Here is a 19,632-nt window from a genome sequence, read left to right on the forward strand (position 1 = left end):
TATTAGGTTGACACTGCTATATTTAAAATGGATAACCAACAAGGACCTACAGGGGACTCTGCTCAGTGTTATGTGGCAGCCTGGATGGGCGGGGAGTTTGGGGGAAAGTGGATACATATATGTGTATGGCTGAGTCCCTTTGCTGTTCGTCTGGAAGTATCATGACATTGTTTATTAATTGACTGTACCCCAATACAAAATAAAAAGTTAAAAAAAATAAAGCATGATGGCATAAAAAACCAAAACAGATTTTTTAAAAGAAGAAATGTTGGGTTGGCCATAAAGTTAGTTCAGGTTTTTCCATAGCATCTTATAGAAGAACCCAAATGGACTTTTTGGCCAACCCAGTATATTTCTTACATTATCCCAGTCAGGGACATCTTCCTGAGAAGAGTGCATGAGTTTTGAAAGAAGGACATGGCAAGCAGTGTTCCTCCCTTTGGCCCTTTTAGTCTCCAAATATTTATTGAGCATGTTAAGTGGCAGGGATTCTTAATAGGTAGTATGGCAAAAAACAAGAATGCGTTAGGCTTGTCTCATCTGCAGGCTAGCATGAGGTATTGATCAAACAAGTGAAAAATATTTGAGAAACTGACGTGTGCTGGGTTCCGTGGGCTCCCAGGGATTTAGTGATGGACCCACAGGCGCAGCCCCTCCCCGCCAGGAATATGAAGTCTAACGAGAAGGCGGGTCTTGAACAGTATTGACACGTGTAGAGAGTGTCTTGAGAGGGAATGTTTTGGGGAGGGAGTGGTCTGTGGGAGTGTCTAGCAGAGAGCCTTATTCTAGATTCAGGGTCCTGATGGGTTCCCTGAAGCAGTGACAGATCTTAAAGCAGAGTGATGGTCAGGTAAGTGAACGGAGGTGCAGAATAATGCCATGGAGTCCCTGCCAGAAGCAGCAGCAGATGTGAGTGTCTCAAGTAGGAAAAAACTGGGTCCTTTGTGGGGGTACCATTATGATGAGAATATCTGAGGATTTGGGATTCAATCCTAGGTGTGATAGAAAGCCACTGCACAGGTTAAGCAGGGGTTTGAGGTTCTCCAATATACTTTTCTAAAAGACCATCTGGGGTACTTTATTGGAGTACCAGTGGGCTCCAGGGGCACTGTGTAGACCATCGTGGGGTTCTTGGTGCAAATCCAAGCTGGGGAGGATGGTGGCTTGGACTAAAGTGTTAGCCATGGACATGGGAAAAATTGGACAGATTCAGGAGCCACTGGGAAGGAAGTATAACAGGACTTGTTGGGACTAATGAGTGAGTAGGAGTCAGGGAATACCAGGTTTCTTACATGAGGATCTGGGTGGACGGTGAGACCCTCAATAGGACAGGATGTGCCAAGGAGACCCTGGCTGAAGGGACTGGGATGATGAACTCAGTTTGCATGTGTTTGCTGTACATCAGTTTTCTCATCTGTAAAATGGGTTGTTGCAAATGTAATGAATAAACTTTAAACACTGATAATAGTGCCTGGCATGCTGTCACACTTACATGAGTGTATGAGGTACTTGAGGGTCATCAAGTTGATCGGTGCCAAGGCATTTGGGTGCCAGGACTGGGCGCTCAGGACACTGGGGGGCTGGAGGTACAGGCTTGAGAGGGTTTAGGATTGTCACTGAGTCCCTGGGAATGACTTGCAAAGGATTCACCAGAGGAAGCATAAAGGGAGGGGAGAAGAGGCTCCAGGATGGTGCCCTGAGGGACTTCAATGCTGGGTGATAGGAGAGAGGAGGAGAAGTCAGTCAGGGGTCCCAAGAGGAGCATAGCGCAAAGCAGGAGGGACAGCCCAAGGGTGTGATTGTTCAGGAACCAAGGAAAGAGACTCAAGAAGCAGATGGTCCACAGAGTCATAGGTTACCAGGGCTGAACCAACCAAATCACCAAGAAATGCCATTTGATTTAGTGGCAGAGACCACTGGTGAGAAAAGACAAGGGTCTAAATAACCAGAATACAAAGTTGAACACAACAGCTCTGGATTCAGGTAGGGAGGGGTGTTCCTACCTGGGAAGGGCTGTAGAAGGCTTGCTGGAGGATGCTGACTTTGAGCTTGGGAATTAGACCATGCTGTGGGTGGGCCAGGAGCGCAGGCTGGGTAGAACTAACTTATAAGCAAAAGCAGAAGAGGATGCAGTGTGTGCTAGGCAGTGTCAGGTGAATGGAACTCTTTCTTTAATTTCTGATTCTGACCACAGAAAGGAAATGCTTCAGAAACCCCGAGCAGGGTCTGGAAACATTCCTGGGATATGGGGAGAGTGGTTTCAGGGAAGAACTTTTCTTTAGCATTTGATCTATAGGAGTCTTTAGTTCAAAAAGCAGGTGACCTGGTGGGCATAGATTCAAGTTGTCTTTGTAGGTGCCACTCAGGATGGCAGCCGCTGGTCACATGGGGCTAGTGACACTTGAAATATGGTCTGAACCAAGATGGGAAATCCACAGCAGATTTTGATAACTTTGTTTGAATAAAAGAATGTAAAATAGCTCATTGATTTTTTTTTAACATTGATTACATGTTAAAGTGACTCTATTTTAGGTATTTAGGGTTAAATACAAGTACCCAGGTGATGCAAGTGGCAAAGAACCTGCCTGCCAATGCAGGAGATGCAGGAGACATGGGTTTGATCCCTGGGTCAGGAAGATTCCCTGGAGGAGGGCATGGCAACCCACTCCAGTATTCTTGCCTGGAGAATCCCGTGGACAGAGGAGCCTGGCAGGCTACAGTCCATGGGGTCACAAAGAGTCAGACACGAATGAATCGACTTACCACACATTATTAAAGTTAATTTCAACTATTCCTCCTTAATTTTTTAATGTGACTGGAAAAATTTTTTTAAAATGTGGCTCATATTTCTTTTGGACAGGTCAGATCTCTGTGAAAGAAAGTCTAAAAGGTTCTCATTGAATACAGGTATAGATATACTTAAGACTCGTGTACTTTCTTAGATATTGCTTTTACTATCATTTTAGAAAATACAAAGATTAGTAATATGATGCTTTTTTTTGGTCTTAATGTAAGTTTTGCTTTTATTAAAAAAAAATGCTTTCAAGAATCCTCGTGTTGAAAGGCCCATTATGCTTCCATGGCCCATTAACTTTGTTGTTGTTGTTGAGTCCTGGCATAGCTCATGAATCACAGGAGAAGAATTTTCAGTAAAAGAGCCTTTTAGGTGCCATTCAGCACAGCTAAACCTATAAAAATCATCCCAAACTACCTACAGAGTTACCTGAAACTTGATGATGTCAGAAACTTCCCAGTCCCGCTCCCAGGGAAGTGTGGGTTCGCAGCTGGAGCCCAGCCTTGTGTGTGCAGGGCATGGTCTGGGTGGCGGTGCAGCTGGAGGGCTGTCTGTCAGGCACACCTCCACGGGAAGCAGACCAACACCTCCTATAGCACGGGGTGACCTCCTTAGCCGGAGGCTGAGTTAGATGAGTTGATGTGTTAGATGAGTTGCCCAGCTCCTCATCTTTACCAGGTCTCCTCAACCATGCGGGAGTCAATGCTGGGGTTGGGGAGCCCAGAGACTTTCTGGGGGACACACTTGAGGGGACAGAGACTTGAAGGATGGGGGGCCAAGAGGGAAGTGGGTCAGGGGACCTGCCTTGTGGTCCAGGGGTTAAGAATCGACTTTGCAATGCAGGGGATGCAGGTCTGATCCCTGGTTGGGGAACTAAGATCCCACGTGCTGCAGGGCAGCTAACACCTGCGCATGGCAACTCCTGAGCCCCATGCACTCTGGAGCCTCTGCGCCACAACTAGAGGGCCCATGCTGCTGCAAGGAAAGATCTCGCATGATGCAAGGAAAATCCCAAGTACCGCGACTAAGATCAGACGCAGCCAACCCAATAGTAAATTAATAATAAGAGACTGGATTGGTAGACTGATTTCTTTCTTTGTCCAGCCTTGGTTTATGGTGTTGACCAGCCCAAGAAGGACTAGAGGAAGAACAAGAAACTCCAGGCAGGAGGACTCGGAGCTTGCAGAGCAATGCCCGAGATGGGCGGGGACAGGGCCCTGGAGGGGGCGGGTCGAGGGGCGGGGACCGGGAGGGAAGGAAGCCTGGATAGAAGCTTGAGGGCTTGATGCAAGGGGATGGGAGGATGGGGCTGTGCTTCTTGAGTAAGAATTGCCCTAGCGTATCTTTGAAGGAAGACGGCAGGCTAAGGAATTTGAGGAAATGGTAATTTCCTATAGGCTAAATATCCTAAGATCAACCATCTCTGGGTTTCAGACGTGTTTTGTGTCTTTGCAGGATGAGTTGGATCTCACCGACAAAAACCGGGAGGCTGTATTTGCACTGCCCCCTGAGAAGAAATGGCAGATCTACTGCAGCAAGAAGAAGGTACCCTCTCTGACCTCTTCCACTGCCCCGCAGGGTCCACAGCACGGGCAGCCCTTGCTTCCACGCTCGCTCATTCATTTCACAAGCTTTTGTTCCACACCAGCATCATTCCATTCTAGGTTTCGGAGGAACGACAGTGAATGAATCAGGACAAAAATAATCCCTGCTCTCATGGAGCTTACACGCAGAGGGTTAGGATTCTGTTCTTCCGGGTTCCAGGAGGGCTGCCGGGTCAGGGAGATGCAAGATGACAAGTCCAGATTTCCTTTCTGTGCCTGTGTGCACGCGGGGAGGGCTTGCCACCCTGGGCGGTTCCCCGGGGGCAGCTCTGTTGGAAGGACTGGTTTGGGGGAAGTGAATGGTCTCTGCTGGATCTTTAGCCCGGGCTGTGTCCCAGGGCAGCATGCAGGTCAGGGACACACATCAGTCTCTGCTCTCCGCGCCCCCGCCCCCCCCGCCCTTCATTAAATGGTGTCAGTCTCCTGACTGCGGTCCTCCCTAGCAGGGCGGGCCGGGCTGCAGTCAGGACTGAGCTGGGTTTCCTCTCTCCCCTCCACTTTCCCAGGGGCTGTGCTTTCTTCTCCCTTCCTCCCTCTCTCTACCTCTCTCACCTCATCTCTTTCTCTCTGAGCCTCTCTTGCCTCCTCTCCGTTGAGTTGGCCATAAGGTTCATTCTGGTTTTTCCATAACGTCTTATAGAAAAACTCAAACTTTTTGGCCAACCCAATGTTTTAGCCTGGCTGTTTCTTTCACTCTGTTTTTCTTTCCTTGGCCCTCTTTCCTCCCTGTCCCTCCACCCTCTCATCTCCCAGGCTTGCAGCTTCATCCCTTCATTTCAATGTACAGGTGTTTGGGAGTTGGGACCTGTTATTCCAGCACCCAAAGGCTTAGAAGTCTCCCTCCCGGGAGAAGATGGGCAGGTCTGGGGCAGTGTGGGACTGCTTCCCCTTCATGCTCCCTGAAGCCCATTTTGGCTCTTCTCTTAGTCTTCTCACTCGGGATATTTGTTCCATCCTAGGCTCCATACTGGGCCAGATCGAGCTTATAAAGCTGGTCACTCTTCTAGAATTAGGAGGAACTGAGGAGCAACCCAATCCAGTTTTTCATTCTACACAGGACGCAAGGAAGGCCTGGAGGGGTGATGGCCTCACCCAGAGTCACCAGCCAGCATGACAAGTGTCTGCACTGACGCTGGAATGCCGGCCTGCTGAGAACCTGCAGGCTCTGCAAGCCACCATTTAGTACACTCAGTGCATTTATTAAGCAGCTGCAGAATACCATGCTCTGTGTCCAGGAGTCGTCTTATGAGGAAAGCAGATCTTTAAAAAACTCACACTATAGAAATAAAGAAGGAAAGGAGGAGAAAATGCATTTTAGGAGTAATTCGTCTTCTTTCGTGATTCCCCACTTTCCAAATCGATTTACGATGGCGATCCCTGACGTTGATTCCTTATGCAGCTAAAATAAAAATGCACTAGAATGAAAGGACGCCTCTCACCACCTTCCAGACCAGACTGTGTCACCTCCCAGTACACTTTCCCACTCCCCATCTTTCCGCATGGCACTTCCTCTGCCTGTAACACTCTCCCCTTGTCTTAGCCTCAGTAATCTTGAATAACTCAGCTCAGTCCTCTCAGACCCCCCACCTCATCTTCCCCATTAGCCTTCTGTGTTAGATGACCCCCACCCCGGTTTTCAGGGCCCACAATGGACAGTCCCACCACAGAGCACTGGTCACCCTACCTCTGGTATTAGACAGGCTATTACATGGATGGCTTTTTGTTCAGTACTTTCAGGGCTCAAGCAGTGATTGGCATGGAGTAGGTGCTCATTAAATGCACATGGAGTGGCTAAATGGGAAGCCAGTGAAGGCAGGAAAGTGTATGCTTCATGATACATTTGTTTATGTGCTGTGATCCCCTCTGTAAGGCAGAAGCTAGAATTTGGGGGCCTCAGTTAAAGGAGCCTCATGGCTTTAGGCATACAGCCAGGTAAAGTCACAAGAGCCCAAACAAAGCAGGTTTCTCACTGATCTAAAATTTTAAGATTTAAGAAATTTAAAATCTTGGATTTTAAGAAACAAAATCACCAAACCCAAGTGGATGGAACTGAAAGATGCAGGGCAAAGTCCAGGCTGGCTGGCAGGCAGGTGGTTCATCAAGAAGATTCTTGAGGAGGTGAATGTTTCATGCTAATTTGAAAGCAGGAAATTGGTAGAAAGCCAATAAAGGGGAGCATCCAAACGGGAGGGAGTGTGAAGAGCAGACCCACTGGCCAGAGGAGGGGTCTGAATTTTCAATCAGCATCAATACTTATCCAGTTCCCATCATTCCTGCCCACCCCTGGGGAGGAGTTGAGGCTTTCTCTTGGGACCTGAGGGCTGGGTCTGATCTGGGCTCTGCCTTCCGGCTGCACAGACCCCATCCCCCACCCCCTTTTCAAAACCCAGGACCTTGGCGGGGGGGGGGGGGGGGGGGGGGGGGGGGGCGGTTGGGAATCTCTTTCCTTTTTTAAAGTTCCAATTTATTGAGCACCTACTCTGTGCCAGGCACTACACCAAATACATAATATCAGTCAGTATCTTTCACAGCTCTGAAAGACCAAGTGTTTTAAAGGTCCAGACTGTCACAGACCGATACTATTTTATAAAATATAGTGAGAATGATATCAGAAAAAATGAAATTTGAAAAAAGTAGATGTACAAAGTACAAGTGCACATTTTCATTAGATTCCACAGACTTAAAGTCGTATTTCATTAAATGGAGTCAGAACAAGTATGACAGGGGAAAAAAAATAATTTATTTTTAACCATATATATTGTTCATTGAAAGTGTGTATACCTGCATGGTTTCTGCCCACGTCATTATCTGGTCCTGAGGTTTGGATGTTCATGATCTGCGTCTTGCTGAGGAAGAAGTAGAAGCCTAGGGAGCTTCTGTGACTTCCTCAAAGTCACCCCGTCTAGGTGGGGCTGGGAGATGAACCTGAATGCTGACCTGGAATGAAGCTCAGGACTCCAGACTGTGGGGCTGTCTTGCCAGGTGGTCCATACAACCCTTCCTCTTGTTCTAGGAGCAGGAGGACCCCAACAAGCTGGCGACCAGCTGGCCTGACTACTACATTGACCGCATCAACTCCATGGCCGCGGTGAGCCTCGAGCCTGTCCTGCTCCGGCCCCACCTGGAAAGGCTCCGGGGAGAGTGGCCCTCATGTTCCCCTGCAGCCCACTTCTGGGAATCAGCAGCTTTCCAGTTATTCCCGAGATTGTGTCATGACCTCTCCCTCCCCTGTGTGACTATTTTATAGAGTCCCCAAACCATTAAAACAGTGATTAATGATGTGTAGATCACCCAGGCTTGAGAAAGAGGCTAATCATTCTCCCCATTTTACAGATGAGGAAAGTGAAGCCCAGGACTGGAACCTGGGTCTTCTCAGAGCCTGACACTCTTGTCTCAGTAAACCATTTGGTGGGGCCTCAGCCTTCCTGAGGCCAGGGTGGCCCTGGTTCACAGGCAGGCTGGGCGTGCAGGGAGCTGGGACAGAGGCACCCCAGCGCGACCTCTGCGCTTTCTCTGGCCTCAGATGCAGAGTCTGTACACCTTTGACGAGGAGGAGACGGAGATGAGGAACCAAGTCGTGGAAGACCTGAAGACTGCCCTCCGGACACAGCCTATGAGGTGATGCCCCTTCCCTCGCTTCCTCTTACGTCCCTCCCTCAGTGGGCCCCTCAGTTTCTGGAAGCTTCGCACAGAGCTCTGCTCCCTCCCACGCCCCTTGACCGGCTTCACTCTCAGCATCCCCTCCGCTTGCTTTACCCTCTTTCACATGTGGGCTCCCATTCCCCGCCACCCCTCTCCCTCTGAGGAGCTGGGATGCTTCCAGAAGATGAGCATGTTGGGGAGGGAAGATGAACACAAGAAGATGGGATAAACCTCCGGCCCAGAGGTGGGCGTACCAGCAAGGTGCTCAAGAACTCTGAGAAGGGAGGAGCCCCACCAGGGAGGTGAGAGTGGGTGAGAAATACTCTAGCCACTAGAGGGCGATGTGCTGTCTCCAGATGAGATTTCTCCATCCAGCGTGGGAGCAGGCAAGGAAGCAGGTGGTGGAAGTCTCCAGGGCTGAAAAGAACCTCTCCCTGCATCCCGGGCCACATTGTGAAAGAGCCCAGGAGAGCCATAGGCTCCTCTCGTGTCTGGCAACTGGCTCTTTCCGGCTTAGGAGCGGCAACTGTTAAATTTTCAGCAGTTTTGCAAGCTGCTTGTTAAACAAAACTATGATTAAAATGTAAATTATATCAACTCATGATTTAAAAAATGATATAAAAACCAAAGGTAATTAAGAACTTGAAACTTATCACTCCTTAATTACCTAATGATTTGACATTTTACTATACACTGTCATGTGTGTGCACTGAAATTGCACCCATTGTGTGTGCCTGGTGGGAATATGTAAATGGTACATGTCTTCCCAGCTGCACGTTCAGTGACATCACATGACTAGCTTGAAGTCAGCTGTGCTGGGAGTATTGATACCATGGAAATTGGCAAACAGCACAGTCAGGCCTTTTCCTTTCTCCAGAGTGCAAGTTGTTACCAACACACTAGTCTGGTGTGGGTGTGTGTGGGTGGGTGTGTGTGTGTGTGTGTGTGTGTGTGTGTGTGTGGTCTGGGCTGACCTTTCTGCCCCAGGAGCCTGGAAGCAGAGCCTCAAGGAGAACAGGGGCTCCCTAACCCCTGCTTGTTGCTCAGGTGGGGTGGGGGTCTGATTTAGAAAGGGGATACAGGGAGGTTGAGAAAGTCAGGAAGTAGAAGGGTTGAGGGGATGTTACCCAGTTCATCTCCCACTTCCATCTATTTTTCCTTCTCTTAATCAAATGCTGGTTACAAATGTCATATATAGTAAAGGTGGAAATTTTGTGGGATACATAAGAGTGTATAATAGAAAAAAGTAAATGATACCTATTTTTAACAACTTAAGGATGCATTCTGTTTTTCTAAGTATATTTATATAATCATGTAGAAATACTCACAGATGCCCTTGGAATCAAATGTATTCATTATATAGAGTGCTTCCCTCAGCTTCAATTATGGCATGTCCTCAGATCATTAGTTATTGTCCTACTAAATCAAGGGTTTTAAGCCTCTGTGTGTGTGTGCATGTGTGTTTGCATGCACATGTACCATGGATGACTTTGGTACCCAGATGAAACCTATTGATTGCTTATTCAAACGATGTTTTTAAATAATAAATAGAAATAGATAAAGTTTAAAAATGAACCAATTAAACTGAAATACAGCCACCAAATTTTAAACATTTGTGAGATAGCAGTAAATGCTATCTGCTTTATGCCTTAAATAAAAAGAACTAGCAACCACCATAACTTTGAAGTGCTGATGAGTGGAAATGATATTTTGAGATATCTGTAACAGCTGCAATTTGAGATGAAAATAGCTGTGATTTCTTTGGGTGAGAAAGTCAGAAATTCTGGTAATGCCACTATAGTTTATTGCTTACATTCATCATTGAGAGAAATGCGAAAGTCAAGGTAGGGATTACCAAAAAAAGTGTATTTTTTGTTTCCCATGGAAGTTCATTAGCCATAGACCCCTTAGGGGAACACATATTCCAGGTTAAGAACTCCCGCACTAAATGGCTTTTAATGTTTTTTGCTAACATGTAAGCTAACGCAGATGTTTTCTTAGGGATCCCTTAAAGAGTGCCTTCCCCAGCTTTTATCCCTCAATGCAGTGACTCTGATGGCCCTCTTCTCTGGAAGTCTTCCTTGTTGTCTGCTTGTAATTCTCTTCATTCCCATCCTTACTGGTGATGAGTCTTCAGGTTTAACAGCCGTGATAATTATCCTAATAATTATCATAATCATCCCTTTCACATACACCTTCATAGTTGTGTCACTGACAGTGATATGCAAATGCACAATATTTAAAATGCAAACAAGATGTGAGTCCCTTGTGAGGTGGTAAGGATTTTAGAGCTTTGTTGTTCAATTGTTAAGTGATGTCCAACTCTCTGCAACCTCATGGACTGCAGCACACCAGGCTTCCCTGTCCTTCACTGTCTCCCAGAGTTAGCTCAAACTTACGTCCAACCATCTCATCCTCTGTCACCCCTTCTCCTCCTGCCCTCAATCCTTCCCAGCATCAGAGTCTTTTCCAAAGAGTTGGCTCTTCACATCAGGTGGCCAAATTATTGGAGCTTCAGCATCATTTTTTTCTAATGAATATTCAGGATTGATTTCCTGTAGAACTGGCTGGTTTGATCTCTTTGCAGTCCAAGGGGCTCTTTAAGAGTCTTCAACAGCACCACAGTTCTAAAGCAGAAGCTCTTCAGCGCTTTGAAAGTGAAAGTGTTAGTTGCTCAGTCATGTCCGACTCTGCAACCCTGTGGACTGTAGCCCGCCAGGCTCTTCTGTCCATGGGATTCTCCAGGCAAAAATACTGGAGTGGGTTGCCATTTCCTTCTCCAGCACATCTTCCCCACCCAGGAATCAAACCCACATCTCCTGCATTGCAGGTAGATTCTTTACTATCTGAGCCATCAGGGAAGCCCTAATAAGTTGACCAAATAGCAACCATGGAGGGATGAGTGCTTTAGACAAACTTTATAAATGAACCAAGTGGCTTCTGTAGGTGGGACACAGTGGTCCCTAGATAAGGGGTAGCTATTTGCAAAATGCAGACAGAATAACATGCCAATGCAGAATACCTGTTTGGCTGACGGCTCTGGTCTGGGCAGGTTTGTGACCCGCTTCATCGAGTTGGAGGGCTTGACCTGTCTGCTGAACTTCCTCCGGAGCATGGACCACGCCACCTGCGAGAGCCGCATCCACACCTCCCTCATTGGCTGCATCAAGGCGCTGATGAACAACTCCCAGGGGCGGGCGCACGTGCTGGCGCAGCCCGAGGCCATCAGCACCATCGCCCAGAGCCTGCGCACGGAGAACAGCAAGACCAAGGTGGCTGTGCTGGAGATCCTGGGCGCCGTGTGCCTGGTGCCCGGCGGCCACAAGAAGGTGCTGCAGGCCATGCTTCACTACCAGGTGTATGCGGCCGAGCGGACACGCTTCCAGGTGAGGGCCTGGCGGGGGGCTTGTGTCAGAAACCTCGGGGGCCTTAGGAGGGGAGTTTGGCTGGGATAATGCACTCCTACCTAGACCATGGGTTCCTAGAGGCTGGAACATTGCTCTGTTTCATTTTTGTGACTTTACAACTCCGAGCCCAGCACCTGGCTCAGATAGGGGCTCCAGCAAGAATTATTGAATTGAATGCCATTGTTGGAATCAAGATTTTAGGCCTCAGAACTTCCCTGGTGGCCCAGTGGTTAAGACTGTATTTCCACTGTGGGGACACTGGTTCAATCCTTAGTCGGGGAACTAAGATCCCACATGCTGCTCGGCGTGGCCAGGTGAAATAAACGGTGTTAGGCCCTAAGCCTGGACCAGTGTCTACTTTGGTGTCACTGGGACCAGTCCCAGGAGCTCAGGCCATACTAGTGCCTTTTCTTCTCCCTGACTGCACCAGTAAAGAGACAGACAATAAGTATAGTGTCTTGGTACAGAGTAAGTCTCAATAGATATGACCTGTCATCACAAACTTTATGGTTTGTCCACCAGAATTGATTACATGTTTATTCTGTCATCATTTAAAGCACATTTTAAAGCACCCACTCTGAAAAGTGACTCTGGACCCTTTGCAGAATATACAAAGGCAATAAAAGGTAGTGGCCATGCTATTAAGGAGCTGAGAGTGAATACAGTTACTCTCTGTATCCTCTGGGGTTCCTCCTCCAGGACCCTCACGGGTACCAAAATGTGTGGATCCTCAAATCTCTTACGGTTGTGCAGTATTTGCATATAACCTATGCACATCTTTTCGTATACTTTAAGTCATCTCTGGATTACTTATAATACCTACTGTAATGTAAACGCTCTGTAAATAACTGTAAATAAAATATAAATGCTATGTAAACAGTTGCCAGTGCACAGAAAATTCCAACTTTGCTTTTTGAATCTTTCTGAAATATAAAATATATATGTATATTTTTATTTTTTAATGTGGGGTTGGTTGAACCCGGGGGATATGGAGGGCTGATGAGCTGTAAACAGCTGTAAAGTGCTGAAAGAGCATTTTGGCATCGCCCAGCAAAATAGAGCAAGTCCCCAAAGCTGAGTGGAGAGGAATAAGACAGGACTGGGGCTGAGATGTGGAGAGGCAAAGGACGCTTCTTGGAAAAGGTGAGCTTAGAGAACGTTCAAGATGCGTTGGATAGACCGGGTACAGAGAATGAGTACAGCATTCTGGGTGGTTGGCATGATGGGAGCAAAGGTGTGAGGCTGGACTTGTAGGATCCTGATCCTCCCTTCTTTTCGGTCCTGCCTTTCCATCCAGACCCTGCTGAATGAGCTGGACCGAAGTCTGGGCCGATACCGGGATGAAGTGAATCTGAAAACAGCCATCATGTCCTTCATCAACGCTGTCCTCAATGCTGGCGCTGGAGAGGTGAGGCCTCTTCTCCATTTCCTTGCTGTGCCCTGACTTTCTGGACCCAGGAAGAGGGCGTGAGTGCTGCCTGGGGAGGAGGCAGAGGGTTGGTGTGGCTGCCACCACCATCCTCGTGTCTTCAGATCATCTGTGTCACGTCTTGCCCCCTGTGTGAACTGGACACCAAGAAAAGGATTCCTGGGGAGCTTCCTGCATAGGTGGCATCATGCATTATGTGTGTCGTGGTCAAAACCCAAGCTTGTCTGGCTGATAATGGCTTAGGATGGCGGGGGATCATTTATAGGAGGAGGACAAGTGTTGGTCCTTCTTTCTAAAGCTTTGTAAAGACCTGTTTCTGGACTGATTTCTGAGTTAGCCAGTCATTGTCTTCTAGCATCTTCTGTTAGGATGTGTGACTTCTGATTTTCCTTCAGAATGGGGTCAGAAATGGGATTCCCAGACCATAAAAATAGCAAAAATAGAAGATGAGCTTGAAGAGCAGGTGAACTTCCCAAATTCTAAGGCAGTCTCATGCCTCGGTGAAGGTCAGCTTGTTGAAGGTCAAAAGGGGCAACTTAATGATCTCTGCTTTCCTCTGTTTTCTGCCAGCATACTCTTTTTTTTTTTTGCATCCTATCCTGATGACCTGAGTTAGGTGAGGTAGGTTGAGGGAATTACCTGTTCCTAAGATGCTGACATCACCTGGGTCAGTACCAGCTATTTATACTGACATCTGTTCTGATTAGTTGCTAACCATATCTCATCAGGTAGTTTTTATGAATACCATTCCTGTTAGGTAAGTAATGTCATGCCCATTTAACTGATGAGAAAACTAAGCCTTCTGCAGAGTCACAAAACTGCTAAGTGACAGAGCAGGGATTGGAACCATCTGTCTGATTTCCGAAGCATGTGCTCTGTATCACTCTTCAGCTCCGCTCTTTGAGGCCAAAATCTTAGAGAAAGCTGGTGAAGTGAGCAGGAGAGTTAAGCGGATGACTAACGAGGTGAAAGGATGTTCCTCCCCACCCCTCCTTGCTGCTCTGGGACCTGAAGCAGTTCTGATGCATTTGCTGCTGGGGATGTGGTGGAACTGGAGTGGCCGTGAGGGGACCACTGGGGGACTCTTGCAGAAATGGAGACCAGCCGGTGAGCCTAGTACCCCCTTGGTGACCCCCAGGATAATCTGGAGTTCCGTCTGCATCTGCGGTACGAGTTCCTGATGCTGGGGATACAGCCCGTGATTGACAAACTCCGGCAGCACGAGAATGCCATCCTGGACAAGTAAGGCCCAAGCCACCCATCCCCATGGGGAAAGTGCCTCAGTAGGGGATAGTCAAGACCCTCAGAGAGGCTTCTGTTCCCTAGGAGACCACCTGCCACACCCAGCATCGATTCAGGAGCAGCTCTGGGTCTGGGGGAAAGGTGGATGACAGCTCTCCCACCTCCTTGTTCCACATCATCTATGTCCCCTCCTGGCCAACCTCCTGTCTCATCTCTGATGTTAGAGGCAGGTGGACCCAGTAGTCCTCTGCCATGGCAGTACCAATCCTGGGGGGGAATTTGGAAATGTAGGGGTGTTCTTCGATTTTCAAACTGGCTGGGGGAGGCACTATTGCATTGGTTGTAGGGAGCCAGGAATGCCAGACATCCACAGTGCCCCCCTCCCTGTTCTGCAGAGACACGCCCCTCAAGGTGCAAGCCATCAAGGCCTTTGTTGACTAAGAAGCACAATGAAGCTCCTGTGTATCACCAGTGGGCCCCTCTGGTCCACCCTATTCACACAGGCTATTTTATTACAGTAGGTCTTAAGGATGGATGGGTGGATGGATCCTTTTCCAGTGGAGTGGAGGAGGGGACGGGGTAGAAAATGACAGATTGGCTTTGAGTGGAGACCTAGGATGGTCTGAGAACATGGGAAGGTCAAACTAGGGTAGTGATCCTTGACTGTGAGGGATCTCACTCCCCGTCCCCACCCAGGGGACATCTGGCAGCACCTGGAGACATTTTTGGTCATCACAACTCAAAGTGGAGGGCGTTGCTGGCTTCTGGTCGGTAGAGGTCAGGGATGCTGGTTCATGTCCTTCAACTCACAGGTCCACCTCCCCCCACAGAGTCAGGGATGATCCAGCCACCAATGTCAACCTGGGAGAGCCTGATTGAAGGTGATGATAGGACCCTGGGTTGGCCTCCCCAAGGATGGGCGTGAGATTGTATAAAGGACGAGAGTGTTGACATACAGGAAGCTAACTTCTTTCTGGTTTTGCCTTGGCCTTATTTGCATGAAGCCTTCAGATTTAGTCATTTCAGAGGCTTAAAGGGGCTATAACGCTCACCCAGGGCTGACCTGGCAGTGATGTCTACTTCCTCTATCCCCCTATCCCGTCTAGGCATTTGGATTTCTTCGAGATGGTCCGGAATGAGGATGACCTGGAGCTGGCCAGGAGGTTTGACATGGTGAGGAGCCTGCAAGGGCGGGGTGACTGCCGTGGGTCCTGACTCCTGTGCTGTGTGTTGGCCTGGTTCCCTGGTGGTGCCACCCTGGGCTGGTCTCACTTCTGGAGCCCTGGCACTATAGTGGCTCTGCAGGGCCTCGTCTTAAACCGGGAGACCATCTCCCCTGGAGGAAACTGCAACCCCCAAAGGAAGGAGAGACAATTCTTACACATAGCTGCCCTCGAATGCCTCCTCTGGGATGACTTTCTCCCTGTCTTTCAGTAATCTCCTGAGTCACCTTCCCCCATTACTAACTGAATCCTGCTCAGCAAACAAAATCATTTCCATGTGAGCCTCGGTAACCCTGAAAATACACACACCTGCTGGTTTAATATGGTGCTAGAAAATCCCTGTCCAAATAGAGACCTCCTTTGGGCTGCTGCTTCAGTGGCCAAGCACCATCCTTTTCGATTCTAAAAAGAGCCCCAAATTTAAAGAGAAGGAAACCGATGTTTGAGAGGACCAGCGACTTCTTGCGGTCACACAGCTGCAGAGTTGGTCTGGCGTTTGCACCCAGGCTGTGGATCTAGGCCACGTGCTCCTCGAGTCAGCCAGGCCCTGCTTCCTCCTCTTAGTCTGAATCAGTAGTTCTCAACCAGGAGCGAGTTTACTTCCCTTGGGGGCATCTACAATGTTTAGAGATGTTCTTAGCTGTCATAGCAGGTGTGAGGAGGATGCCCCTGCATCCGGTAGATGTAGGGCTAAAATGCTGCTAAATCATCCACAGTGAACAGGGAAGCCCCTCACCCCCACCGATAAAGAATCATCTAGTTCAAGATGCCGGTGGTGCCAAGGCTGGGGAACCCTGGTTTATATAATTAGCACATGTCTCTCCTCCTTTTCTCTGCCCTTCTCTTTTTTTAAGCCTGGACCAGAGGCAGGGAGGGAATGCTGTCCTATAGGATGGGGCTCAGTGGATGGAGACAGGGTCATCTCCCCCTCTATTCTCTTCCCCTGCTCCTCACCCCCCCCCCCCCGCCCCATTCACTGTGCCCCCCACACCCTCAGGTCCACATTGACACCAAGAGTGCGTCCCAGATGTTTGAGCTGATCCACAAGAAGCTGAAGCACACGGAGGCCTACCCCTGCCTGCTGTCCGTCCTGCACCACTGCCTACAGATGCCCTGTGAGTAGTACCCTGCCCTCGGCCAGTCTGAGCCCTTGGCCCGGGGCATCTTGAGACAAGGTGTCAGAAGCTCCCAGGGTCGAGGTGTCTCCCCGTGTCTCCCTCCTGGGCCAATTGTACCCCAGCTCCCAGGAGGTCAGACTGGAGGACTCAGGCCCTTACTCTGCCCGTCCTTCTTGGAGTCAGGACTTTCACTGTCCCCAGCACAGGGGCTGAGAATTTAGCCCTAAGCAATGCCAACATCCTGGACCAACAAGCAGAACTTGATCCCTGCTAAATCAAACAGCCCTGACTGCCAACTTGTGGCAGCATTGTGATGGGCCTTCTCGGGGCGTTCCAGAAAGAAGTTTTGTGCTTCCAGGAGCTGTATAGCTGTGGAATGGAGGTTGTGGCAGTCACATGAAAGCACACTTGTTGCTTTGTTTGTTTGTTTTTGAAGATTTTATCCACTCTTCCATCTAGCGCTTGCTGGCTCGCACCCTTGTTCCTGCCTTACTTTACAAATACCAAATGTCTGTATCTATAGGAGCAGATGCTAAACTCTTAAGATCCAGGTGTGTACAGTGGCAAAATAAATTATACATAGTTACTAGTAGCCACTCCAGTGTGCGATCTGAAATGAGTTGTGACTGCATCATTTGATATTTAAGCTCTTCATAAAATAGCAGGTTTGGAAACTGGCATGGACCAGCAAAATGGTCAGCCTAGACAGACTCTCTTTAGTGGTGGTGATGTTGGTGTTGGTAACCAAGGTGGTGGTGAAAACTACAATTTCCTGTTACCGACTCAGGGCTGCGTGTGATGGGAAATTAATATAGTGTCTCTAAACCTCAAAATGGCTTAAGGTATGTGTTTTAGTATCTCCATGTTACAGTGGGTGAGCCTGAAGCTCAGACAGTTTTTACATATGAAAGAATTTTGTTTCTTTGGGGTCAGGACTTAATTTTTTTAAAAGGAATTTTTTTTCAAAAATATTTATTTGGCTGTACCGGATCTTAGTTGCAGCATGCAGGATCAAGTTCCCTGACCAGGAATTGAACCCAGGCCCCACCCCTGCCCAATTGGGAGCATGGAGTCTTAGCCACTGGACCACCAGGGAAGTCCTCAGGGCTCAGGGCTTTAGATTAATCACGTTCTACTTCTGTGAACACAGGCTTTACGCTGTGTTCCTGGATGAAAGGTAAATGGAAGACATTATCATTTTGTAATGCATGTGCCAGTGGAGTGATGGGAAAATAGAGTGCTCTGGACCAGGGAGCTGCCAGTTCTCCAAAACCCAGTCTAGAAGGTCTTGGTGAAAGACTTGGGAATTCTGACTTCTGCTCCCATGAATGTTTGCTGTTCCAAGGGTATTGTGAATGGGTCCCCCCAGTCTGCTTCAAAATGGAGCTGTGCAGACATGACCTTCCTCTTTGCAGGCATTATGGTCTGCCTTTGAGGTCAGGATCTTGCTGCTTGACCCCCCTTGGTGGTCAGTAGGAATACAGTACTTGGATCAAGAACCCAGGAAGAGGAGCCTGTGGCGATCCCATGAAAATAAAGTCCTTCTCCAGTCAGACTATGATTCGGGCGGATGGCAATAGGGCTCTGTGAAAACAAGCACAGCACGCACAATGCCTTTGCCTTCACAGTCCAGGGTCACCTTCACCAAGAAATCTGCCTGGATTCCAAGACTGCTTCTCCAGCCCATTCTGACCCCCCTCTCAGGACACACCTGTAATTATTTTCCATTCATCTTTCTCTGTAGGACAATAGCATCGATAATCCTAGAGCCTTTGCTTTTTAAAAAAAAAATTTCCCTAGAGACTTCATTATTCAGCATGTAATGTTGGGAGCAGATTTACTTTCTTGAATGTGCTTTTCTAAGATAATTGTTAAAAAAAAAAAAAGCAATTTGCATTCCTAAGGCTTGGGATGCTCAGGGTACCAACAGAGAAGAAGGCAGCCAGAAAGCATTTCAGGGAGTAGAGAAATATATCTAGAGGGTTGACACATTCATAAAAGGTCAGTTGCAGATCAGCAAGAAATGATAGGATTTATGAGCCTTCATTATCAGCAATCACATTTCCTCCTCCATCGGCCGGGGAGCTTGCCGAGGGAGGTCAGGGGCTCGCCTCCCCAGCCTGGCCCCAGGTGGTGACCCTAGGGCAGGGCCCCAGGGGGCTCTGCAGCTTAGTCAAGATAGGATGCCTGTCCTCCCACAGACAAGCGAAACGGTGGCTACTTCCAGCAGTGGCAGCTCCTGGACCGCATCCTACAGCAGATTGTCCTCCAGGACGAGAGGGGCGTGGATCCTGACCTGGCTCCCTTGGAGAACTTCAACGTCAAGAACATCGTCAACATGTGAGCAGTGGCCATCCCTCGCCTGTCTTCATCTTCCTTCCCCATCTCTCTCCTACTTGGTGTCTCACCAGCAAAATCTCAGCTGCCTCTTGCAAACCCAGACAGGGCTCCAGATGGGCCCTGGGCCGCAGCATCCAATAGAACTCCGTTAGATAGCAGAAATGGTCTCTATGCACACTGTCTAAACGTGGCTACTGGGTGCTTGACCCTTGGCTAGTGGGACTGAGAAGCTGAGTTTTACATTTTATTTCGTTTTCATTAAACTCTAGTAGCCACGTGACATGTGGCTGGTGACCACCATATTGGATAGTAGAGGTTTATAGACGGTGCTTACCGCGCCCCATGATCCACTGCGTGGAGTGGATTGAGGGAGGCGGTAATGTAACACGGAGGAAGAGTCAGCAACCTATGGCTGTGGGCTAGCCCCCATCCTCCAGTTTGTTTTGTGTGGTCCATGAGCTAAGAATAGTTTTACATTTTAAAAGAGTTGTTAAAAATACGCCCAAGACGCTGTAGCAGAGACCTCACATATGAAACCTAAAATAGTTACTCTGGCCCTTTAGAGATGGTCTGCCGACCACTGAAAATAGAGCATGACAATTGAATTATTGGAAAAGGATGTCAGAGCCTAAGGTCTCTGGCTTATCATCTTTGACTCACCCTGCGTGTAAAGAAACACCAAGAAATGAGTTTACAGTTGCATCAGTTAATAACTAGGCCTCATGTTAACACAGTGATTTTTAATTTTAAATTTTTACTTTCAGTATCAGTCTGAGTCTGTTGCCCTTAAGGAGATACATTGGCTCTCAATGATTCATTGTGCTACATTGCAA

General features: G+C 48.3%; 1 protein-coding gene across 4 annotated transcripts in view; it reads left to right on the forward strand.

The window, feature by feature from the left end:
* The window catches only part of DAAM2 (dishevelled associated activator of morphogenesis 2), a 126,540-nt gene that overhangs the window by 79,729 nt on the left and 27,179 nt on the right, over window positions 1-19,632 (forward strand). For all 4 annotated transcript variants that reach the window (XM_065913234.1, XM_065913237.1, XM_065913236.1 and 1 more), the window contains exons 3-11: window positions 4,250-4,339; window positions 7,412-7,486; window positions 7,922-8,016; window positions 11,093-11,426; window positions 12,745-12,855; window positions 14,015-14,118; window positions 15,225-15,291; window positions 16,339-16,456; window positions 18,661-18,799. In XM_065913234.1, coding sequence (XP_065769306.1) covers window positions 4,250-4,339; window positions 7,412-7,486; window positions 7,922-8,016; window positions 11,093-11,426; window positions 12,745-12,855; window positions 14,015-14,118; window positions 15,225-15,291; window positions 16,339-16,456; window positions 18,661-18,799 — 1,133 coding nt within the window. The remainder of the gene's footprint in view (window positions 1-4,249; window positions 4,340-7,411; window positions 7,487-7,921; window positions 8,017-11,092; window positions 11,427-12,744; window positions 12,856-14,014; window positions 14,119-15,224; window positions 15,292-16,338; window positions 16,457-18,660; window positions 18,800-19,632) is intronic.

Source organism: Muntiacus reevesi, chromosome 20 (genome assembly GCF_963930625.1).
Source record: "Muntiacus reevesi chromosome 20, mMunRee1.1, whole genome shotgun sequence".
Taxonomy (NCBI): Eukaryota; Metazoa; Chordata; class Mammalia; order Artiodactyla; family Cervidae; genus Muntiacus; species Muntiacus reevesi.